Source organism: Salvelinus namaycush, chromosome 1, assembly GCF_016432855.1.
Source record: "Salvelinus namaycush isolate Seneca chromosome 1, SaNama_1.0, whole genome shotgun sequence".
NCBI classification, from domain to species: Eukaryota; Metazoa; Chordata; class Actinopteri; order Salmoniformes; family Salmonidae; genus Salvelinus; species Salvelinus namaycush.
Window position 1 is genome coordinate 770,633 of NC_052307.1, and position 22,427 is coordinate 793,059.

Genomic DNA, 22,427 nt, shown 5'->3' on the forward strand with positions numbered 1-22,427 from the left:
AGTAATAGCTCGATATATATAACTATTTTGCTTGATATAACAACAAATACAGCAATCTTTTATTTATTTTTATGGAAAGTTACTTTACATTTACGGCAGAGCTCTAGACAGTTCCCTTCCAGTGGCAAATAAGAAAACTGAGATGGTAGCCTATGATTAAAAAAGTCATCTATTTAATTTAATATATCCAAGAAAATAATGACTGATATTTTGATGTGCAACCTGTCAAAATAGGATCCAGAATTATCAGATTGTCACGTTCGCTGGAATAATTATCGGACCAAACTGCAGCGCGATATGGTGTCCACATAATATTTATTTGAAAACGCACAAAACAACAAAGAGAGAACGAAACAAACAACGAACCGTAACTAAGAGGTGTAACATACACTAACTCAAAACAATATCCCATAAAACACAGGTGGAAAAAATGCTACTTAAATATGATCTCCGATTAGAGACAACGATTGCCAGCTGCCTCTAATTGGGAATCATACCAAACACCAACATAGAAAAACTAAACTAGAACCCCACATAGAAAATAATAACTAGAAAACCCCCCAGTCACGTCCTGACCTACTATAACATAGAAAAACAAAGGCTCTCTATGGTCAGGGCGTGACAGTCCCCCCCCCCCCCCCCCCCGCCCTCCCAAAAGGTGTGGACTCCAGCCGCAAAACCTGAAACAAATGGGGAGTGTAGGGGGGTGAGATTAGTGTCGCTGGCGGGCCGAAGAACCCGCTCATCCCGTGGATCCAGCCATGGACCCGTGCTGAACACTGTGCCTGGACTGGACCTCGGTATCAAGGAAGGCTCCGGCCATGGAGCGGGACTGGACACCAGATCTGGACTGGACACCGGCGAAGGAGAAGGCTCCGGCCATGGAGCTGGACCGGACGCAGTGCCTGGACTGTGCAGTCTCTGGCTCTTCCCTCTGCTCAGCCGCCAGCTCCATGTGCCCCCCCCCCCCCCCCCCAAAAAAAAACGTGGGGTTGTCCTTGGGATTTCTGTAGCCGCGAACCCTGTCGTCGTCGCTGTCCTCCATAATCTCCTTCTGTCTGTCGCCAAGGAAGGGTTTCGCATCTCCCCATCACTTCTTCCCATGTCCAGAAAACCTTCCCTGGACTGGGGACGGTCGCCGGAAGCTCTGGACTGGGGACGGTCGCCGGAAGCTCTGGACTGGGGACCGTCGCCGGAAGCCTGGTGCGTGGAGCCGGCACAGGTGGCACCGGACTGGTGACACACACTTCAGTGCAAGTGCGAGGAGCAGGCACAGGACGTACCGGACTGGGGAGGCGCACTGGAGGCCTTGTGCGAGGAGCAGGCACAGGACGTACCGGACTGGGGAGGCGCACTGGAGACCTAGTGCGTAGATGACACACTTCGCTCGGCGAGTGCCGGGACCTGGCACAGGACATACTGGGCTGTGAAGGCGTACTGGAGACTTGGTGCGTAGAGCCGGCACACATGGTACCGGACAGATGACACGCTCCTCAAGGCGAGTGCAGAGAGCTGGCACAGGACGTACTGGGCTGTGGAGGCGTACTGGAGAGCTGGTGTGTGGAGCTGGCACAGTTTTTACCAGACGGCTAGCACGCTCCTCAGGACGAGTACGGAGAGCTGACTCAGCTGGCATCAAACGGATGACACGCTCCTTAGGGCGAATGTCGTGCATCATACACCAACACAACAACTCTCTAATTTCTCTCTCCTCCAATTTCTCCATCAACTCACTGACGGTCTCTGACTCTCTCTGTTCACTCTCCTCCAATTTCTCCATCTTCTCCCAGATTGGCTCTGGTTCACTCCTCGGCTCCGCCAACCACCCCGTGTACCCCCCCAATTTTTTTTATTGGGGCTGTTCTTTGGGCTTTCGTTGTGGCCGCGAACCCAGGCGTCGTCGCTGTATTCCCTTCTCTCCTTGCGTCTGCTTCCATGGAAGGCTTTCGTGTCCTCCCATTATTTCCTCCCAAGTCCAGGATATCTTCTCCTCCTTGATCTCCTCCCAAGTCCAGGATACCTTCTCCTCCTGAGCACGCTGCTTGGTCCTGGTGTGGTGGGATCTTCTGTCATGAGCGTCGTAATAACATTCGGACCAAGGCGCAGCGTGATATGGATTCCACATCCTTTTATTCGTGAAACGCACAAAAACAATAAAGAGCAAACGACACGTGAAGCTATGGGGTGCTCACAGGCAACTACACATAAACAAGATCCCACAAAACACAGTGGGGAAATGGCTGCCTAAATATGATCCCCAATCAGAGACAACTGCTGTCCTCCTGTAGACTACACCTCTGCTGTCCTCCTGTAGACTACACCTCTGCTGTCCTCCTGTAGACTACACCTCTGCTGTCCTCCTGTAGACTACACCTCTGCTGTCCTCCTGTAGACTACACCTCTGCTGTCCTCCTGTAGACTACACCACTGCTGTCCTCCTGTAGACTACACCACTGCTGTCCTCCTGTAGACTACACCACTGCTGTCCTCCTGTAGACTACACCTCTGCTGTCCTGCTGTAGACTATACCACTGCTGTCCTGCTGTAGACTACACCACTGCTGTCCTCCTGTAGACTACACCACCGCTGTCCTCCTGTACGCTACACCGCTGCTGTCCTCCTGTAGACTACACCGCTGCTGTCCTCCTGTAGACTACACCACCGCTGTCCTCCTGTACGCTACACCGCTGTTGTCCTCCTGTACGCTACACCGCTGCTGTCCTCCTGTAGACTACACCGCTGCTGTCCTCCTGTAGGCTACACCACCGCTGTCCTCCTGTACGCTACACCGCTGCTGTCCTCCTGTAGACTACACCGCTGCTGTCCTCCTGTAGACTACACCGCTGCTGTCCTCCTGTAGACTACACCACCGCTGTCCTCCTGTACGCTACACCGCTGTTGTCCTCCTGTAGACTACACCACCGCTGTCCTCCTGTAGACTATACCGCTGCTGTCCTCCGTAGACTACACCTCTGCTGTCCTCCTGTAGACTACACCACCGCTGTCCTCCTGTACTCTACACCACCACTGTCCTCCTGTACGCTACACCGCTGCTGTCCTCCTGTAGACTACACCGCTGCTGTCCTCCTGTAAACTACACCACCGCTGTCCTCCTGTAGAGTACACCACCGCTGTCCTCCTTACCTCTAAGTGTTTATTCAAGTTGGTCATATCATATTTGATCCCGAGATCAATCACACCATTGGAAGACAAAGCTTGGACTGTAGCCAACAAAAACTTATTCCTGCTCTTTTCCCGCGATCCATCAAACGCATTTGGTGTGTCATCATAGTGGTCTCTGATTGGTGGGCATCATTTGGTGTGTCATCATAGTGGTCTCTGATTGGTGGGCATCATTTGGTGTGTCATCATAGTGGTCTCTGATTGGTGGGCATCATTTGGTGTGCCATCATAATGGTCTCTGATTGGTGGTCATCATTTGGTGTGTCATCATAGTGGTCTCTGATTGGTGGGCATCATTTGGTGTGTCATCATAGTGGTCTCTGATTGGTGGGCATCATTTGGTGTGCCATCATAATGGTCTCTGATTGGTGGTCATCATTTGGTGTGTCATCATAGTGGTCTCTGATTGGTGGGCATCATTTGGTGTGCCATCATAATGGTCTCTGATTGGTGGTCATCATTTGGTGTGTCATCATAGTGGTCTCTGATTGGTGGTCATCATTTGGTGTGTCATCATAGTGGTCTCTGATTGGTGGTCAGACCCACTCAGGTGGAACAATCTTAAACTTGCACCTTTGTTGAACGCTGAATTGAATTTCATTAAGAAAACAGAGAGGTGTCATCATGTATTTTTTTCTAAACATATTTTCTGAATTTAACAGTAATCCAAGAAGAAATCATCTCGAATTTCAAAAGTATCAGTAATCTGATTACAATATTGTTACTGCCAATGTAACAGATTACAGTTACAGATGACATGTAGTCAATTACTCCCCCCTGGCTACTTGCATGGTAGAAATAGTTTTAGTTACTCGGCTTCGTGGTCCTGGAATTCTCTCCTGAACATTTAAACATTTGATGATCTAGTTTCGTTGGTTGAGGTTAAACACTTGATCGATGTATATATCATAGAAGAGAGTAATTGTCTTTAGGACAGCAGTTTTTTTTTGTCAAGACTTTTGTGTTTTTTTAACATAATATGTAATTGTTGTACTACTGTATGTGTGTTTATAGTTTTTGTTTAATGTTGTGTTAGTGTATGTAAGTTGTTTTATCTGAAACGTTGTTCCCCCTGCTGCTATTGGACCAGGTCTGTCTTGGATAAGAGATGTTTTCTCAATGAGAAAAACCTGGATAAATAAAGGTACAATAAAAAAATTAACTTGTTAACCTCTGTCCACACACAGACTAGTTACGGCTACATGCTAAATTAAAGTCTTGTTAGCATCTGTCCACACATTAGGCTAGTTACGGCTACATGCTAAATTAAAGTCTTGTTAGTGTAACAGTATAACTTTAGTACGTCCCCTCGCCCCGACACGGGCGCGAACCAGGGACCCTCTGCACACAACAATAGTCACCCACGAAGCATCGTTACCCATCGCTCCACAAAAGCCGCGGCCCTTGCAGAGCAAGGGGCAACACTACTAATAGGTTTCAGAGCAAGTGACGTAACTGATTGAAACGCTACTAGCGCGTACCCGCTAACTAGCTAGCCATTTCACATCCGTTACACTCACCCCCCTTTCAACCTCCTCCTTTTTCCGCAGCAACCAGTGATCCGGGTCAACAGCATCAATGTAACAGTATAACTTTAAACCGTCCCCTCGCCCCGACACGGGCGAGAACCAGGGACCCTCTGCACACATCAACAACGGTCGCCCACGAAGCATCGTTACCCATCGCTCCACAAAGGCCACGGCCCTTGCAGAGCAAGGGGCAACACTACTAATAGGGCAAGAGCAAGTGACGTAACTGATTGAAACGCTACTAGCGCGTACCCGCTAACTAGCTAGCCATTTCACATCCGTTACATTAGCATCTGTCCACACACTAGGCTAGTTACGGCTACATGCTAAATTAAAGTCTGGTTAGCATTTGTCCACACACTAGGCTAGTTACGGCTACATGCTACATTAAAGTCTGGTTAGCATTTGTCCACACACTAGATTAGTTACGGCTACATGCTACATTAAAGTCTGGTTAGCATTTGTCCACACACTAGGCTAGTTACGGATACATGCTTAATTAAAGTCTTGTTAGCATCTGTCCACACACTAGGCTAGTTACGGCTACATGCTAAATTAAAGTCTTGTTAGCATCTGTCCACACACTAGGCTAGTTACGGCTACATGCTAAATTAAAGTCTGGTTAGCATTTGTCCACTCACTAGATTAGTTACGGCTACATGCTACATTAAAGTCTGGTTAGCATTTGTCCACACACTAGGCTAGTTACGGATACATGCTAAATTAAAGTCTTGTTAGCATCTGTCCACACACTAGGCTAGTTACGGCTACATGCTAAATTAAAGTCTTGTTAGCATCTGTCCACACACTAGGCTAGTTACGGCTACATGCTAAATTAAAGTCTGGTTAGCATTTGTCCACACACTAGGCTAGTTACGGCTACATGCTAAATTAAAGTCTGGTTAGCATTTGTCCACACACTAGGCTAGTTACGGCTACATGCTAAATTAAAGTCTGGTTAGCATTTGTCCACACACTAGGCTAGTTACGGCTACATGCTAAATTAAAGTCTGGTTAGCATCTGTCCACAGTTGGTCCCCAAGCTACAGCAACACACTAATGTCCAGGGAACATATTTTCTCAGTGGATTAAGACTTCAGCGACTGACTGAATGGTCATTTCATAAAGTCTAATTCTGCCACTCAAAGTCTCTGTGAGTTTTTGATGAGCAGCATCACATCAAGGCTTAACAAGGTCCCACTGGGTCCCAAGCCAGAGCCCTTAACATGCCCTTAACATGCCCTTAACATGCGCTTCAAATGGTCTCTGCTGGCTTTGTGTTGTAGTCTGGTCTGTTCTGGTCTGGTCTAGTCTGGTCTTTTCTAGTCTGGTCTGTTGTGGTCTAGTCTGGTGTGGTCTGGTCTGTTGTCGTCTAGTCTGGTCTGTTGTGGTCTAGTCTGGTCTGTTGTGGTCTAGTCTGGTCTGTTGTTTTCTGGTCTGGTCTGTTGTGTTCTGGACTGGTCTCTTGTGGTCTGGTCTGGTCTGGTCTGTTGTGGTCTGGTCTAGTCTGTTGTGGTCTGGAAGGCAGGTGTTAAGACTAAATGATATCCTGATACATTTAAACCACACAGAGATACAACAGGAAACGGAGCAGAATGAAAGTCGACCTGAGGAGTAGTGGAGGAGGAAACGGAGCAGAATGAAAGTCGACCTGAGGAGTAGTGGAGGAGGAATCGGAGCAGAATGAAAGTCGACCTGAGGAGTAGTGGAGGAGGAAACGGAGCAGAATGAAAGTCGACCTGAGGAGTAGTGGAGGAGGAATCGGAGCAGAATGAAAGTCGACCTGAGGAGTAGTGGAGGAGGAATCGGAGCAGAATGAAAGTCGACCTGAGGAGTAGTGGAGGAGGAAACGGAGCAGAATGAAAGTCGACCTGAGGAGTAGTGGAGGAGGAATCGGAGCAGAATGAAAGTCGACCTGAGGAGTAGTGGAGGAGGAAACGGAGCAGAATGAAAGTCGACCTGAGGAGTAGTGGAGGAGGAAACGGAGCAGAATGAAAGTCGACCTGAGGAGTAGTGGAGGAGGAAACGGAGCAGAATGAAAGTCGACCTGAGGAGTAGTGGAGGAGGAATCGGAGCAGAATGAAAGTCGACCTGAGGAGTAGTGGAGGAGGAATCGGAGCAGAATGAAAGTCGACCTGAGGAGTAGTGGAGGAGGAATCAGAGCAGAATGAAAGTCGACCTGAGGATTAGTGGAGGAGGAATCAGAGCAGAATGAAAGTCGACCTGAGGAGTAGTGGAGGAGGAATCAGAGCAGAATGAAAGTCGACCTGTAGACCTGTGGACGTCTTTAAGAGACGCGGAGGTTTGATGCTGCCTCAGTCAGCACAGTACACAGCTGCAGGGTCAACGGGATTGGCAACATGCCTTCTGCTTCCAGAATATTCAGATATTCACAACTCAATGGGAATGGAGGGTTAATATCATATTTACATTAAATCAGTTATCACTCATTAACAGCACCTTGCCTACACAGCTACACTCTCTGGACAGCATGGAGACACACTGTAATGTAGACAGTTATGGGATGTATGTCTGTTGACTGTATTTGAAATATGCACTTAATTTCAATTCATTTTAGAGTATTTTGTCATTTTTTTGTTTTTTGAAAAGACTGAAAATAAATGGAATTATAGTCCTGCTCTCCGTAGCTATAATGGCATGTTCATCATGTGTTTATAGAAGTGTAATGTCTGAATGTACGCTTTATGAACAGACAGGAAATATAACATTACTGAATTTATTGCCCTTACATTCTCACAGGGACACCTTGACTTTACAATATGGTCTGTTATGACACAGCATTATTTCTGCCAGTTATTTGTGAAGGCCTTATTTGAATAATGAGTATTTTAAATCATTCACCTGGGTTTGTGCCATTTTCTTGTTTGATGTTTTGATGTTTTCTGAGCACCCCTGGTTGAAACTCACACCTTTTTAATGATGTTCTGCTTTTTCTTAGTTCTCAAGTACTCTGCCCCCTGGTACAAACTGCAGACAGACTTCTTTTGTAGCCTACATGCTAAAAATACTGCATATGGTTTGACTTTTCTGTTCCTTTGCTGGCTCAGCCAATGTGTTGGATCCATGGCTTGCGTCACAAATGGCATCACGTTCACTATATAGTGCCCTACTTTTGATCAGAACCTCATGGGCTCTAGTCAAAAGTAGTGCACTAAGTAGGGAATAGGATGTCATTAGTGACAAAGCCTTTCCCTCAAAACCCTCCTACTGCTGGGAGAGAGAACTCATTTAGTAGATTGGGAGTTTGATTGAGCCGACACCAGAATAATGCTAATTGGGTCTGGTGTTGCTCATAAACACTCTCAAGTTATTCTGGGAGGCACCCATGGGGAAACCTGTTTGTGAACCTCTACTTTTTAACAGGATGCGTAAAGTTTGTGTGTGAATTAAGTTATCGACAAGTTCCATAATTTTAACATATGAAATTGACTTGCCTGCTCTCTATTGAGCCACACAGAGCCGCTTAGCCTGCCAGTTTCACCGGCTCCAGTGTTGAGTCAACTAGGAACTGAGAAACTGTAAAAGTACACCGTCAAGTTCATTAAGATCTTATTGAAGTATTAGACGATCCGGTCACAGGGGTCAACAATAATGCATTTTCTATTTACTATAACTACTGGTAGTTACTGACAGTTACTGTACACACCTGCTTTGTTCTGTCCCTTTGCGACAACTGTTGATGTAATAAGGCTTTTATAAAAGACATTGGATGGATTGACTGAATTATTGACTATTATTTGGATAATCATGTTTGAATGTATTTCTTCGTTCTCCTCCAGGGTGTCCTTCTCTGTGCACGTCTCTGACGACTACCCAGGTAAGGACCGCCGCGTCATGTCTTCACCGACATGACTTCTCTGTGTCTCTACTGTATATCTGCAAGCCATCATCTACTACTTTAGTCTAATGACCCCTGACCTCAGGCCTGAGGGATTCACATCGCAGACTGACAATAAGGTCATGACCATAACGCTGTAGATTCTTTCTCCGCGAAGTGTGACTGTCAGCGAGCCCCATATTCTTATTCAGTCAATGAGCTATTATGTCATAGCTCTCATTATGTCACTGTGATATGAGGAGAAGGCTGCTTTGGGATGTGTCACGCAATGGAACGTAATGTCCATGAAAGATTAATTACTTACAACTGTCTGAGTTGAAAGGTGAACTACGGGTAGCGGGTCTAGTCGGTGGAACTGTCTGAGTTGAAAGGTGAACTACGGATAGCGGGTCTAGTCGGTGGAACTGTCTGAGTTGAAAGGTGAACTACGGATAGTGGGTCTAGTCAGTGGAACTGTCTGAGTTGAAAGGTGAACTACGGATAGCGGGTCTAGTCAGTGGAACTGTCTGAGTTGAAAGGTGAACTACGGATAGCGGGTCTAGTCAGTGGAACTGTCTGAGTTGAAAGGTGAACTACGGATAGTGGTCTAGTCAGTGGAACTGTCTGAGTTGAAAGGTGAACTACGGATAGTGGGTCTAGTCAGTGGAACTGTCTGAGTTGAAAGGTGAACTACGGGTAGTGGGTCTAGTCAGTGGAACTGTCTGAGTTGAAAGGTGAACTACGGATAGCGGGTCTAGTCAGTGGAACTGTCTGAGTTGAAAGGTGAACTACGGATAGTGGGTCTAGTCAGTGGAACTGTCTGAGTTGAAAGGTGAACTACGGATAGTGGTCTAGTCAGTGGAACTGTCTGAGTTGAAAGGTGAACTACGGATAGCGGGTCTAGTCAGTGGAACTGTCTGAGTTGAAAGGTGAACTACGGATAGTGGGTCTAGTCAGTGGAACTGTCTGAGTTGAAAGGTGAACTACGGATAGTGGGTCTAGTCAGTGGAACTGTCTGAGTTGAAAGGTGAACTACGGATAGTGGGTCTAGTCAGTGGAACTGTCTGAGTTGAAAGGTGAACTACGGATAGTGGGTCTAGTCAGTGGAACTGTCTGAGTTGAAAGGTTAACTACGGATAGTGGTCTAGTCAGTGGAACTGTCTGAGTTGAAAGGTTAACTACGGATAGTGGTCTAGTCAGTGGAACTGTCTGAGTTGAAAGGTGAACTACGGGTAGTGGTCTAGTCAGTGGAACTGTCTGAGTTGAAAGGTGAACTACGGATAGTGGGTCTAGTCAGTGGAACTGTCTGAGTTGAAAGGTGAACTACGGATAGTGGGTCTAGTCAGTGGAACTGTCTGAGTTGAAAGGTGAACTACGGGTAGTGGGTCTAGTCAGTGGAACTGTCTGAGTTGAAAGGTGAACTACGGATAGCGGGTCTAGTCAGTGGAACTGTCTGAGTTGAAAGGTGAACTACGGATAGTGGGTCTAGTCAGTGGAACTGTCTGAGTTGAAAGGTTAACTACGGATAGTGGTCTAGTCAGTGGAACTGTCTGAGTTGAAAGGTGAACTACGGATAGTGGTCTAGTCAGTGGAACTGTCTGAGTTGAAAGGTGAACTACGGGTAGTGGTCTAGTCAGTGGAACTGTCTGAGTTGAAAGGTGAACTACGGATAGTGGGTCTAGTCAGTGGAACTGTCTGAATTGAAAGGTGAACTACGGATAGTGGGTCTAGTCAGTGGAACTGTCTGAGTTGAAAGGTGAACTACGGATAGCGGGTCTAGTCAGTGGAACTGTCTGAGTTGAAAGGTGAACTACGGATAGTGGTCTAGTCAGTGGAACTGTCTGAGTTGAAAGGTGAACTACGGATAGTGGGTCTAGTCAGTGGAACTGTCTGAGTTGAAAGGTGAACTACGGGTAGTGGGTCTAGTCAGTGGAACTGTCTGAGTTGAAAGGTGAACTACGGATAGCGGGTCTAGTCAGTGGAACTGTCTGAGTTGAAAGGTGAACTACGGATAGCGGGTCTAGTCAGTGGAACTGTCTGAGTTGAAAGGTGAACTACGGATAGTGGTCTAGTCAGTGGAACTGTCTGAGTTGAAAGGTGAACTACGGATAGCGGGTCTAGTCAGTGGAACTGTCTGAGTTGAAAGGTGAACTACGGATAGTGGGTCTAGTCAGTGGAACTGTCTGAGTTGAAAGGTGAACTACGGATAGTGGGTCTAGTCAGTGGAACTGTCTGAGTTGAAAGGTGAACTACGGATAGTGGGTCTAGTCAGTGGAACTGTCTGAGTTGAAAGGTGAACTACGGATAGTGGGTCTAGTCAGTGGAACTGTCTGAGTTGAAAGGTGAACTACGGATAGTGGGTCTAGTCAGTGGAACTGTCTGAGTTGAAAGGTTAACTACGGATAGTGGTCTAGTCAGTGGAACTGTCTGAGTTGAAAGGTTAACTACGGATAGTGGTCTAGTCAGTGGAACTGTCTGAGTTGAAAGGTGAACTACGGATAGTGGTCTAGTCAGTGGAACTGTCTGAGTTGAAAGGTGAACTACGGGTAGTGGTCTAGTCAGTGGAACTGTCTGAGTTGAAAGGTGAACTACGGGTAGTGGGTCTAGTCAGTGGAACTGTCTGAGTTGAAAGGTGAACTACGGATAGCGGGTCTAGTCAGTGGAACTGTCTGAGTTGAAAGGTGAACTACGGATAGCGGGTCTAGTCAGTGGAACTGTCTGAGTTGAAAGGTGAACTACGGATAGTGGGTCTAGTCAGTGGAACTGTCTGAGTTGAAAGGTGAACTACGGATAGTGGTCTAGTCAGTGGAACTGTCTGAGTTGAAAGGTGAACTACGGATAGCGGGTCTAGTCAGTGGAACTGTCTGAGTTGAAAGGTGAACTACGGATAGTGGGTCTAGTCAGTGGAACTGTCTGAGTTGAAAGGTGAACTACGGATAGCGGGTCTAGTCAGTGGAACTGTCTGAGTTGAAAGGTGAACTACGGATAGTGGGTCTAGTCAGTGGAACTGTCTGAGTTGAAAGGTGAACTACGGATAGCGGGTCTAGTCAGTGGAACTGTCTGAGTTGAAAGGTGAACTACGGATAGTGGGTCTAGTCAGTGGAACTGTCTGAGTTGAAAGGTGAACTACGGATAGCGGGTCTAGTCAGTGGAACTGTCTGAGTTGAAAGGTGAACTACGGATAGCGGGTCTAGTCAGTGGAACTGTCTGAGTTGAAAGGTGAACTACGGATAGTGGTCTAGTCAGTGGAACTGTCTGAGTTGAAAGGTGAACTACGGATAGTGGGTCTAGTCAGTGGAACTGTCTGAGTTGAAAGGTGAACTACGGATAGCGGGTCTAGTCAGTGGAACTGTCTGAGTTGAAAGGTGAACTACGGATAGTGGGTCTAGTCAGTGGAACTGTCTGAGTTGAAAGGTTAACTACGGATAGTGGTCTAGTCAGTGGAACTGTCTGAGTTGAAAGGTGAACTACGGATAGTGGTCTAGTCAGTGGATCTGTCTGAGTTGAAAGGTGAACTACGGGTAGTGGTCTAGTCAGTGGAACTGTCTGAGTTGAAAGGTGAACTACGGATAGTGGGTCTAGTCAGTGGAACTGTCTGAATTGAAAGGTGAACTACGGATAGTGGGTCTAGTCAGTGGAACTGTCTGAGTTGAAAGGTGAACTACGGATAGTGGGTCTAGTCAGTGGAACTGTCTGAGTTGAAAGGTGAACTACGGATAGTGGGTCTAGTCAGTGGAACTGTCTGAGTTGAAAGGTTAACTACGGATAGTGGTCTAGTCAGTGGAACTGTCTGAGTTGAAAGGTTAACTACGGATAGTGGTCTAGTCAGTGGAACTGTCTGAGTTGAAAGGTGAACTACGGATAGTGGTCTAGTCAGTGGAACTGTCTGAGTTGAAAGGTGAACTACGGGTAGTGGTCTAGTCAGTGGAACTGTCTGAGTTGAAAGGTGAACTACGGATAGTGGGTCTAGTCAGTGGAACTGTCTGAGTTGAAAGGTGAACTACGGATAGTGGGTCTAGTCAGTGGAACTGTCTGAGTTGAAAGGTGAACTACGGGTAGTGGGTCTAGTCAGTGGAACTGTCTGAGTTGAAAGGTGAACTACGGATAGCGGGTCTAGTCAGTGGAACTGTCTGAGTTGAAAGGTGAGCTACGGATAGCGGGTCTAGTCAGTGGAACTGTCTGAGTTGAAAGGTGAACTACGGATAGTGGTCTAGTCAGTGGAACTGTCTGAGTTGAAAGGTGAACTACGGATAGTGGGTCTAGTCAGTGGAACTGTCTGAATTGAAAGGTGAACTACGGATAGTGGGTCTAGTCAGTGGAACTGTCTGAGTTGAAAGGTGAACTACGGATAGCGGGTCTAGTCAGTGGAACTGTCTGAGTTGAAAGGTGAACTACGGATAGTGGTCTAGTCAGTGGAACTGTCTGAGTTGAAAGGTGAACTACGGATAGTGGGTCTAGTCAGTGGAACTGTCTGAGTTGAAAGGTGAACTACGGGTAGTGGGTCTAGTCAGTGGAACTGTCTGAGTTGAAAGGTGAACTACGGATAGCGGGTCTAGTCAGTGGAACTGTCTGAGTTGAAAGGTGAACTACGGATAGCGGGTCTAGTCAGTGGAACTGTCTGAGTTGAAAGGTGAACTACGGATAGTGGTCTAGTCAGTGGAACTGTCTGAGTTGAAAGGTGAACTACGGATAGCGGGTCTAGTCAGTGGAACTGTCTGAGTTGAAAGGTGAACTACGGATAGTGGGTCTAGTCAGTGGAACTGTCTGAGTTGAAAGGTGAACTACGGATAGTGGGTCTAGTCAGTGGAACTGTCTGAGTTGAAAGGTGAACTACGGATAGTGGGTCTAGTCAGTGGAACTGTCTGAGTTGAAAGGTGAACTACGGATAGTGGGTCTAGTCAGTGGAACTGTCTGAGTTGAAAGGTGAACTACGGATAGTGGGTCTAGTCAGTGGAACTGTCTGAGTTGAAAGGTGAACTACGGATAGTGGGTCTAGTCAGTGGAACTGTCTGAGTTGAAAGGTTAACTACGGATAGTGGTCTAGTCAGTGGAACTGTCTGAGTTGAAAGGTTAACTACGGATAGTGGTTTAGTCAGTGGAACTGTCTGAGTTGAAAGGTGAACTACGGATAGTGGTCTAGTCAGTGGAACTGTCTGAGTTGAAAGGTGAACTACGGGTAGTGGTCTAGTCAGTGGAACTGTCTGAGTTGAAAGGTGAACTACGGATAGTGGTCTAGTCAGTGGATCTGTCTGAGTTGAAAGGTGAACTACGGGTAGTGGTCTAGTCAGTGGAACTGTCTGAGTTGAAAGGTGAACTACGGATAGTGGGTCTAGTCAGTGGAACTGTCTGAATTGAAAGGTGAACTACGGATAGTGGGTCTAGTCAGTGGAACTGTCTGAGTTGAAAGGTGAACTACGGATAGTGGGTCTAGTCAGTGGAACTGTCTGAGTTGAAAGGTGAACTACGGATAGTGGGTCTAGTCAGTGGAACTGTCTGAGTTGAAAGGTTAACTACGGATAGTGGTCTAGTCAGTGGAACTGTCTGAGTTGAAAGGTTAACTACGGATAGTGGTCTAGTCAGTGGAACTGTCTGAGTTGAAAGGTGAACTACGGATAGTGGTCTAGTCAGTGGAACTGTCTGAGTTGAAAGGTGAACTACGGATAGTGGTCTAGTCAGTGGAACTGTCTGAGTTGAAAGGTGAACTACGGGTAGTGGTCTAGTCAGTGGAACTGTCTGAGTTGAAAGGTGAACTACGGATAGTGGGTCTAGTCAGTGGAACTGTCTGAGTTGAAAGGTGAACTACGGATAGTGGGTCTAGTCAGTGGAACTGTCTGAGTTGAAAGGTGAACTACGGGTAGTGGGTCTAGTCAGTGGAACTGTCTGAGTTGAAAGGTGAACTACGGATAGCGGGTCTAGTCAGTGGAACTGTCTGAGTTGAAAGGTGAGCTACGGATAGCGGGTCTAGTCAGTGGAACTGTCTGAGTTGAAAGGTGAACTACGGATAGTGGGTCTAGTCAGTGGAACTGTCTGAGTTGAAAGGTGAACTACGGATAGTGGTCTAGTCAGTGGAACTGTCTGAGTTGAAAGGTGAACTACGGATAGCGGGTCTAGTCAGTGGAACTGTCTGAGTTGAAAGGTGAACTACGGATAGTGGGTCTAGTCAGTGGAACTGTCTGAGTTGAAAGGTGAACTACGGATAGCGGGTCTAGTCAGTGGAACTGTCTGAGTTGAAAGGTGAACTACGGATAGCGGGTCTAGTCAGTGGAACTGTCTGAGTTGAAAGGTGAACTACGGATAGCGGGTCTAGTCAGTGGAACTGTCTGAGTTGAAAGGTGAACTACGGATAGTGGGTCTAGTCAGTGGAACTGTCTGAGTTGAAAGGTGAACTACGGATAGCGGGTCTAGTCAGTGGAACTGTCTGAGTTGAAAGGTGAACTACGGATAGCGGGTCTAGTCAGTGGAACTGTCTGAGTTGAAAGGTGAACTACGGATAGTGGTCTAGTCAGTGGAACTGTCTGAGTTGAAAGGTGAACTACGGATAGCGGGTCTAGTCAGTGGAACTGTCTGAGTTGAAAGGTGAACTACGGATAGTGGGTCTAGTCAGTGGAACTGTCTGAGTTGAAAGGTGAACTACGGATAGTGGTCTAGTCAGTGGATCTGTCTGAGTTGAAAGGTGAACTACGGGTAGTGGTCTAGTCAGTGGAACTGTCTGAGTTGAAAGGTGAACTACGGATAGTGGGTCTAGTCAGTGGAACTGTCTGAATTGAAAGGTGAACTACGGATAGTGGGTCTAGTCAGTGGAACTGTCTGAGTTGAAAGGTGAACTACGGATAGCGGGTCTAGTCAGTGGAACTGTCTGAGTTGAAAGGTGAACTACGGATAGTGGGTCTAGTCAGTGGAACTGTCTGAGTTGAAAGGTGAACTACGGATAGTGGTCTAGTCAGTGGAACTGTCTGAGTTGAAAGGTGAACTACGGATAGTGGGTCTAGTCAGTGGAACTGTCTGAGTTGAAAGGTGAACTACGGATAGTGGGTCTAGTCAGTGGAACTGTCTGAGTTGAAAGGTGAACTACGGATAGCGGGTCTAGTCAGTGGAACTGTCTGAGTTGAAAGGTGAATTACGGATAGCGGGTCTAGTCAGTGGAACTGTCTGAGTTGAAAGGTGAACTACGGATAGCGGGTCTAGTCAGTGGAACTGTCTGAGTTGAAAGGTGAACTACGGATAGCGGGTCTAGTCAGTGGAACTGTCTGAGTTGAAAGGTGAACTACGGATAGCGGGTCTAGTCAGTGGAACTGTCTGAGTTGAAAGGTGAACTACGGATAGCGGGTCTAGTCAGTGGAACTGTCTGAGTTGAAAGGTGAACTACGGATAGTGGGTCTAGTCAGTGGAACTGTCTGAGTTGAAAGGTGAACTACGGATAGTGGGTCTAGTCAGTGGAACTGTCTGAGTTGAAAGGTTAACTACGGATAGTGGTCTAGTCAGTGGAACTGTCTGAGTTGAAAGGTGAACTACGGATAGTGGTCTAGTCAGTGGAACTGTCTGAGTTGAAAGGTGAACTACGGATAGCGGGTCTAGTCAGTGGAACTGTCTGAGTTGAAAGGTGAACTACGGATAGTGGGTCTAGTCAGTGGAACTGTCTGAGTTGAAAGGTGAACTACGGATAGCGGGTCTAGTCAGTGGAACTGTCTGAGTTGAAAGGTGAACTACGGATAGTGGGTCTAGTCAGTGGAACTGTCTGAGTTGAAAGGTGAACTACGGGTAGCGGGTCTAGTCAGTGGAACTGTCTGAGTTGAAAGGTGAACTACGGATAGCGGGTCTAGTCAGTGGAACTGTCTGAGTTGAAAGGTGAACTACGGATAGCGGGTCTAGTCAGTGGAACTGTCTGAGTTGAAAGGTGAACTACGGATAGCGGGTCTAGTCAGTGGAACTGTCTGAGTTGAAAGGTGAACTACGGATAGTGGTCTAGTCAGTGGAACTGTCTGAGTTGAAAGGTGAACTACGGATAGCGGGTCTAGTCAGTGGAACTGTCTGAGTTGAAAGGTGAACTACGGATAGTGGGTCTAGTCAGTGGAACTGTCTGAGTTGAAAGGTGAACTACGGATAGCGGGTCTAGTCAGTGGAACTGTCTGAGTTGAAAGGTGAACTACGGATAGCGGGTCTAGTCAGTGGAACTGTCTGAGTTGAAAGGTGAACTACGGATAGTGGTCTAGTCAGTGGAACTGTCTGAGTTGAAAGGTGAACTACAGATAGCGGGTCTAGTCAGTGGAACTGTCTGAGTTGAAAGGTGAACTACGGATAGTGGGTCTAGTCAGTGGAACTGTCTGAGTTGAAAGGTGAACTACGGATAGCGGGTCTAGTCAGTGGAACTGTCTGAGTTGAAAGGTGAACTACGGATAGTGGTCTAGTCAGTGGAACTGTCTGAGTTGAAAGGTGAACTACGGATAGCGGGTCTAGTCAGTGGAACTGTCTGAGTTGAAAGGTGAACTACGGATAGTGGGTCTAGTCAGTGGAACTGTCTGAGTTGAAAGGTGAACTACGGATAGTGGGTCTAGTCAGTGGAACTGTCTGAGTTGAAAGGTGAACTATGGGTACTGGTTGAACCCACCGGTTGCCCCATGCCAGGTATCATGTGTAAAGTCTGTCACTGATAACCCACCGATTGCCCCATGCCAGGTATCATGTGTAAAGTCTGTCACTGATAACCCACCGGTTGCCCCATGCCAGGTATCATGTGTAAAGTCTGTCACTGATAACCCACCGGTTGCCCCATGCCAGGTATCATGTGTAAGGTTTGTCATTTGATAACCCACCGGTTGCCCCATGCCAGGTATCGTGTGTAAAGACATTCACTGATAACCCACCGGTTGCCCCACGCCAAGTATCGTGTGTAAAGTCTGTCACTGATAACCCACCGGTTGCCCCATGCCAGGTATAGTGTGTAAAGTCTGTCACTGATAACCCACCGGTTGTCCCATGCCAGGTATCATGTGTAAAGTCTGTCACTGATAACCCACCGGTTGCCCCATGCCAGGTATCATGTGTAAAGTCTGTCACTGATTACCCACCGGTTGCCCCATGCTAGTTATCGTGTGTAAAGACATTCACTGATAACCCACCGGTTGCCCCATGCCAGGTATCATGTGTAAGGTCTGTCATTTGATAACCCACCGGTTGCCCCATGCCAGGTATCGTGTGTAAAGACATTCACTGATAACCCACCGGTTGCCCCACGCCAAGTATCGTGTGTAAAGTCTGTCACTGATAACCCACCGGTTGCCCCATGCCAGGTATCATGTGTAAAGTCTGTCACTGATTACCCACCGGTTTCCCCATGCTAGTTATCGTGTGTAAAGACATTCACTGATAACCCACCGGTTGCCCCATGCCAGGTATCATGTGTAAGGTCTGTCATTTGATAACCCACCGGTTGCCCCATGCCAGGTATCGTGTGTAAAGACATTCACTGATAACCCACCGGTTGCCCCACGCCAAGTATCGTGTGTAAAGTCTGTCACTGATAACCCACCGGTTGCCCCATGCCAGGTATAGTGTGTAAAGTCTGTCACTGATAACCCACCGGTTGTCCCATGCCAGGTATCATGTGTAAAGTCTGTCACTGATAACCCACCGGTTGCCCCATGCCAGGTATCATGTGTAAAGTCTGTCACTGATAACCCACCGGTTGCCCCATGCTAGTTATCGTGTGTAAAGACATTCACTGATAACCCACCGGTTGCCCCATGACAAGTATCGTGTGTAAAGTCTGTCACTGATAACCCACCGGTTGCCCCACGCCAAGTATCGTGTGTAAAGTCTGTCACTGATAACCCACCGGTTGCCCCACGCCAAGTATCGTGTGTAAAGACATTCACTGATAACCCACCGGTTGCCCCATGCCAGGTATCGTGTGTAAAGACATTCACTGATAACCCACCGGTTGCCCCACGCCAAGTATCGTGTGTAAAGTCTGTCACTGATAACCCACCGGTTGCCCCATGCCAGGTATCATGTGTAAAGTCTGTCACTGATGAATGTTTTTTTACTCTCTTTCTTTCTTCAACACAGACAACACATACGTGTCAAACTCTGAGAACGAGGATGAAGTTCTAGTTACCAGAGACCCGATCCCTGTCATCTTCCACAGAATCGCAACAGGTACATTTCTTTTGTTGTCAGATTGTCTGTATTGCATTGTCAAGTATAGATTGATCTCTTCGAATCTGCATAGATACAGGAACATTTCTGAAATATTTCCTGACTGTCTGTATTCTGTACAGGTACACTAGTGCATTGTCACGCAAAGTCAGTATAATCTGCATAAATACTTAGAACACAGAAACGTTTTTGAATTGTTTTCTTATCGTCTTATCATCTTCAATACCCTGGTACTTGCCTACGGAGCAGCGAAGGGAACTGCCTCTCCCTACCTTCAGGCTATACCCAAACCCAACACCTTAACCTGACACCCCAGCACTCTGTTCTGCCACCTCTGGTGTCTTGGCCTTCCCACGGGAAGGCAGCTATTGTTTAGCCCAGTCAAAGCTCCTCTCTGTCCTGGCACACCAATGGTGGAACCAGCTTTCCCCTAACAGACAATGTCTTCTGAAACCCTACTTCTTTAAATAAATCCCATTAAAAACCTCTGAAACCCTGCCTCTTTAAATAAATCCCATTAAAAACCTCTGAAACTCTACCTCTTTAAATAAATCACATTAAAAACCTCTGAAACCCTACCTCTTTAAATAAATCCCATTAAAAAACCTCTGAAACCCAACCTCTTTAAATAAATCCCATTAAAAAACTCTGAAACTCTATCTCTTTAAATAAATCCCATTAAAAACCTCTGAAACTCTACCTCTTTAAATAAATCCCATTAAAAACCTCTGAAACTCTACCTCTTTAAATACATCCCATTAAAAACCTCTGAAACTCTACCTCTTTAAAGAAATCCCATTAAAAACCTCTGAAACCCTACCTCTTTAAATAAATCCCATTAAAAACCTCTGAAACCCTACCTCTTTAAATAAATCCCATCAAAAAACTCTGAAACTCTACCTCTTTAAATAAATCCCATTAAAAACCTCTGAAACCCTACCTCTTTAAATAAATCCCATTAAAAACCTCTGAAACTCTACCTCTTTAAATAAATCCCATTAAAAACCTCTGAAACCCTACTTCTTTAAATAAATCCCATTAAAAACCTCTGAAACTCTACCTCTTTAAATAAATCCCATCAAAAACAGTTGTCTTTTCCCACTAGCACTGACTTCTCTGATAACTGTATTGCTGAGGACAGGGTACTTGATACAATTGTGATGTGTTGTTGTCTCACCTAGCTACCTTCAGACGAATGCACTAATGTAAGTGTCTCTGGATAAGGAGCGTGTGCTGAATGACTACAATGTAAATAGCCACCTCCAGACATATTAACTGACAAGCTCGTAAAAACAACAATTCTAAACCTTTCTAACCAACGTTGACCTTGTTGGGTCTTTCAGGCTGATGGGAAGCTGCTGTCAGACTGAACAACAGGATGTAGTATGAGCTATATGGGCCTCCCTATGGGACCTGGTCAAAAGTAGTGCACTATATAGGGAATAGGGTGCCATTTGGGACAAATCCCTCAGTAAATAGTAGGTAGGCTGTGGTCTCAGCTTCATGTTAATCCTTGGGTCTTTGTCTGATTTCTGTTCCCAAGATCTTTCTGCCTTTCTGAAGAATAATAAGCAAGTAAATAATGGTGTAGATACATACACCTGCTGACTAATTGTTATATATATATATATATATATATATATACACGTGTGTGCTCGTGTGTGCTGTCAACAGAGATTACGATCAACAATGACGCCAGCTGCTGCCTGTCCATCAAGACCAAACTTCAGTTAGACAAAAACCAGGTGAGCTACACCTCACTCCACTGATTAATAACACATGGTAAAGGCTCATTTTAACATGTAATACCGGTGTTATAACCTATAATAACTGTGTTATAACCTATAATAACAGTGTTGTAAACTGTAATAACTGTCTTATAACTGTAATAACTGTTATAACCTGTAATAACTGTGTTATAAACTATAACAACTGTGGTATAAACTGTAATAACTGTGTTATAACCTGTAATAACAGTTATAACCTGTAACTCTGTGATATAACCTGTAATAACTGTTATAACCTGTAATAACTCTGATATAACCTGTAATAACGGTTATAACCTGTAATAACTCGGTGATATAACCTGTAATAACTGTTATAACCTGTAATAACTGTTATAACCTGTAATAACTGTTATAAACTGTAACAACTGTAGCATAAACTGTAATAACTGATATAACCTGTAATAACTGTATTATAACATGTAATAACTGGGTTGTAACCTGTAATAACTGTGTTATAAACTAATAACTGTGTTATAACTGTGTTACAAACTGTAACAACTGTGTTATATCATCGAATCGTACTACACCGGCTCCGACGCTCGTCGGATGTGATAGAAACTATTATAGACTACGAGGGAAGCACAACCGAGAGCTGCCCAGTGACACGAGCCTACCAGACGAGCTACATAACTTCTATGTTTGTTTTTCGGCAAGTAACACTGAAACCATTTGATCCAAGATGGCGTAGCAGCAAGACGTTTTTGTCCAGTTTTTGTCCCGTGTAAATATTCTGCTTTTTTCGTTTTTTTGTATACATTTCGATCTCTTTTTCCATTTTCGAATGAAATATACCTTCCTGCAACCCGCCTCAGCCAACGTGATACGGATCTGCTATTTTTTTTAGACCTTATAACTGGAACCTCCATCAGAAGCTAGCCTTCAGAAGCTAGCCAGCTAATTAGCTACTAGCTATTTAGTCATTGTTAGCCACTGCTAGCAGTCTTTACCTTTAGCACAGACACCAGCCGCTTTAGCCCGGATAGTCCGGATAATATCTGCCAGTCTGCACAGCGTGATATCAGCCCTGAGCATATCGGAATGCTTTTTTCCCCCCACTACGCCACCGGATTCCTGCCGCAAGCTCTGGACCATTACACAAGATCATCGCAGCTACTGAGTGGCGATCGTGGCTAACGCCCTTGCCAAAAGCAAGCACCAGTTAGCCTCGAGCTAGGCCCATTCCCCCGGCTAGCAAACGAAGTACACCAATTACAATGCCTCTCTTGCCAACTGGCCTGGACCCTTTGTCGACACGGAGCCCCACCGATCCATCACGACTGGTCTGCTGACGTAATTTGGCCGATGTGCTCTCAACTGGCCTCTGCGTCGTTGATGTCGGTGAGGACCCAGCTACTAGCCCCGGCCCGCTAACTCTCTGAGCGCTGTGTCTCCCGCTCGCCTAGCGTAGTGACGACTGCCGAGCGGCTCCCTGTTTCGTCCATTGCTGCTTATTGGACCCTATGATCACTCAGCTACACAGCTGATGCCTACTGGACTGTTCATTAACGCGGAACTTCATTTTGTTTATCTGTCGGCCCCAGCCTTGAACGCAGGCCCTGTTTTTAGCTAACTGACCCTCTCTGCCCATTCATCGCCATTTACCCGTTGTTGTTGTCTTAGCTGTTTACCCGTTGTTGTCTTAGCCCTCCCAATCAACACCTGTGATTGCTTTATGCCTCCCTCTAATGTCAATATGCCTTGTATACTATTGTTTAAGGTAGCTCTCATTGTTTTGTTTTACTGCGGAGCCCTTAGTCCCGCTCTACATACCTCGGTTAGCCCCCCGACACATGCGGAGACCATACCTAGCTTAATAACTTCTTATCATAACATCCGGTGAAATTGCAGAGAGCAAAATTCAAACTACAGTATTATAAATATTTAACTTTCATAAAATCACAAGTGTAATACATCAAAATAAAGCTTAACTTCTTG

The 22,427-nt window shown here is 46.1% G+C and overlaps 1 protein-coding gene across 2 annotated transcripts in view; it reads left to right on the forward strand.

Annotated features, from left to right (window-relative positions):
* The window catches only part of LOC120053472 (protein mono-ADP-ribosyltransferase PARP8-like), a 118,234-nt gene that overhangs the window by 29,285 nt on the left and 66,522 nt on the right, over positions 1–22,427 (forward strand). For both annotated transcript variants that reach the window (XM_039000599.1, XM_039000607.1), the window contains exons 3-5: positions 8,513–8,550; positions 18,616–18,705; positions 20,380–20,450. In XM_039000599.1, coding sequence (XP_038856527.1) covers positions 8,513–8,550; positions 18,616–18,705; positions 20,380–20,450 — 199 coding nt within the window. The remainder of the gene's footprint in view (positions 1–8,512; positions 8,551–18,615; positions 18,706–20,379; positions 20,451–22,427) is intronic.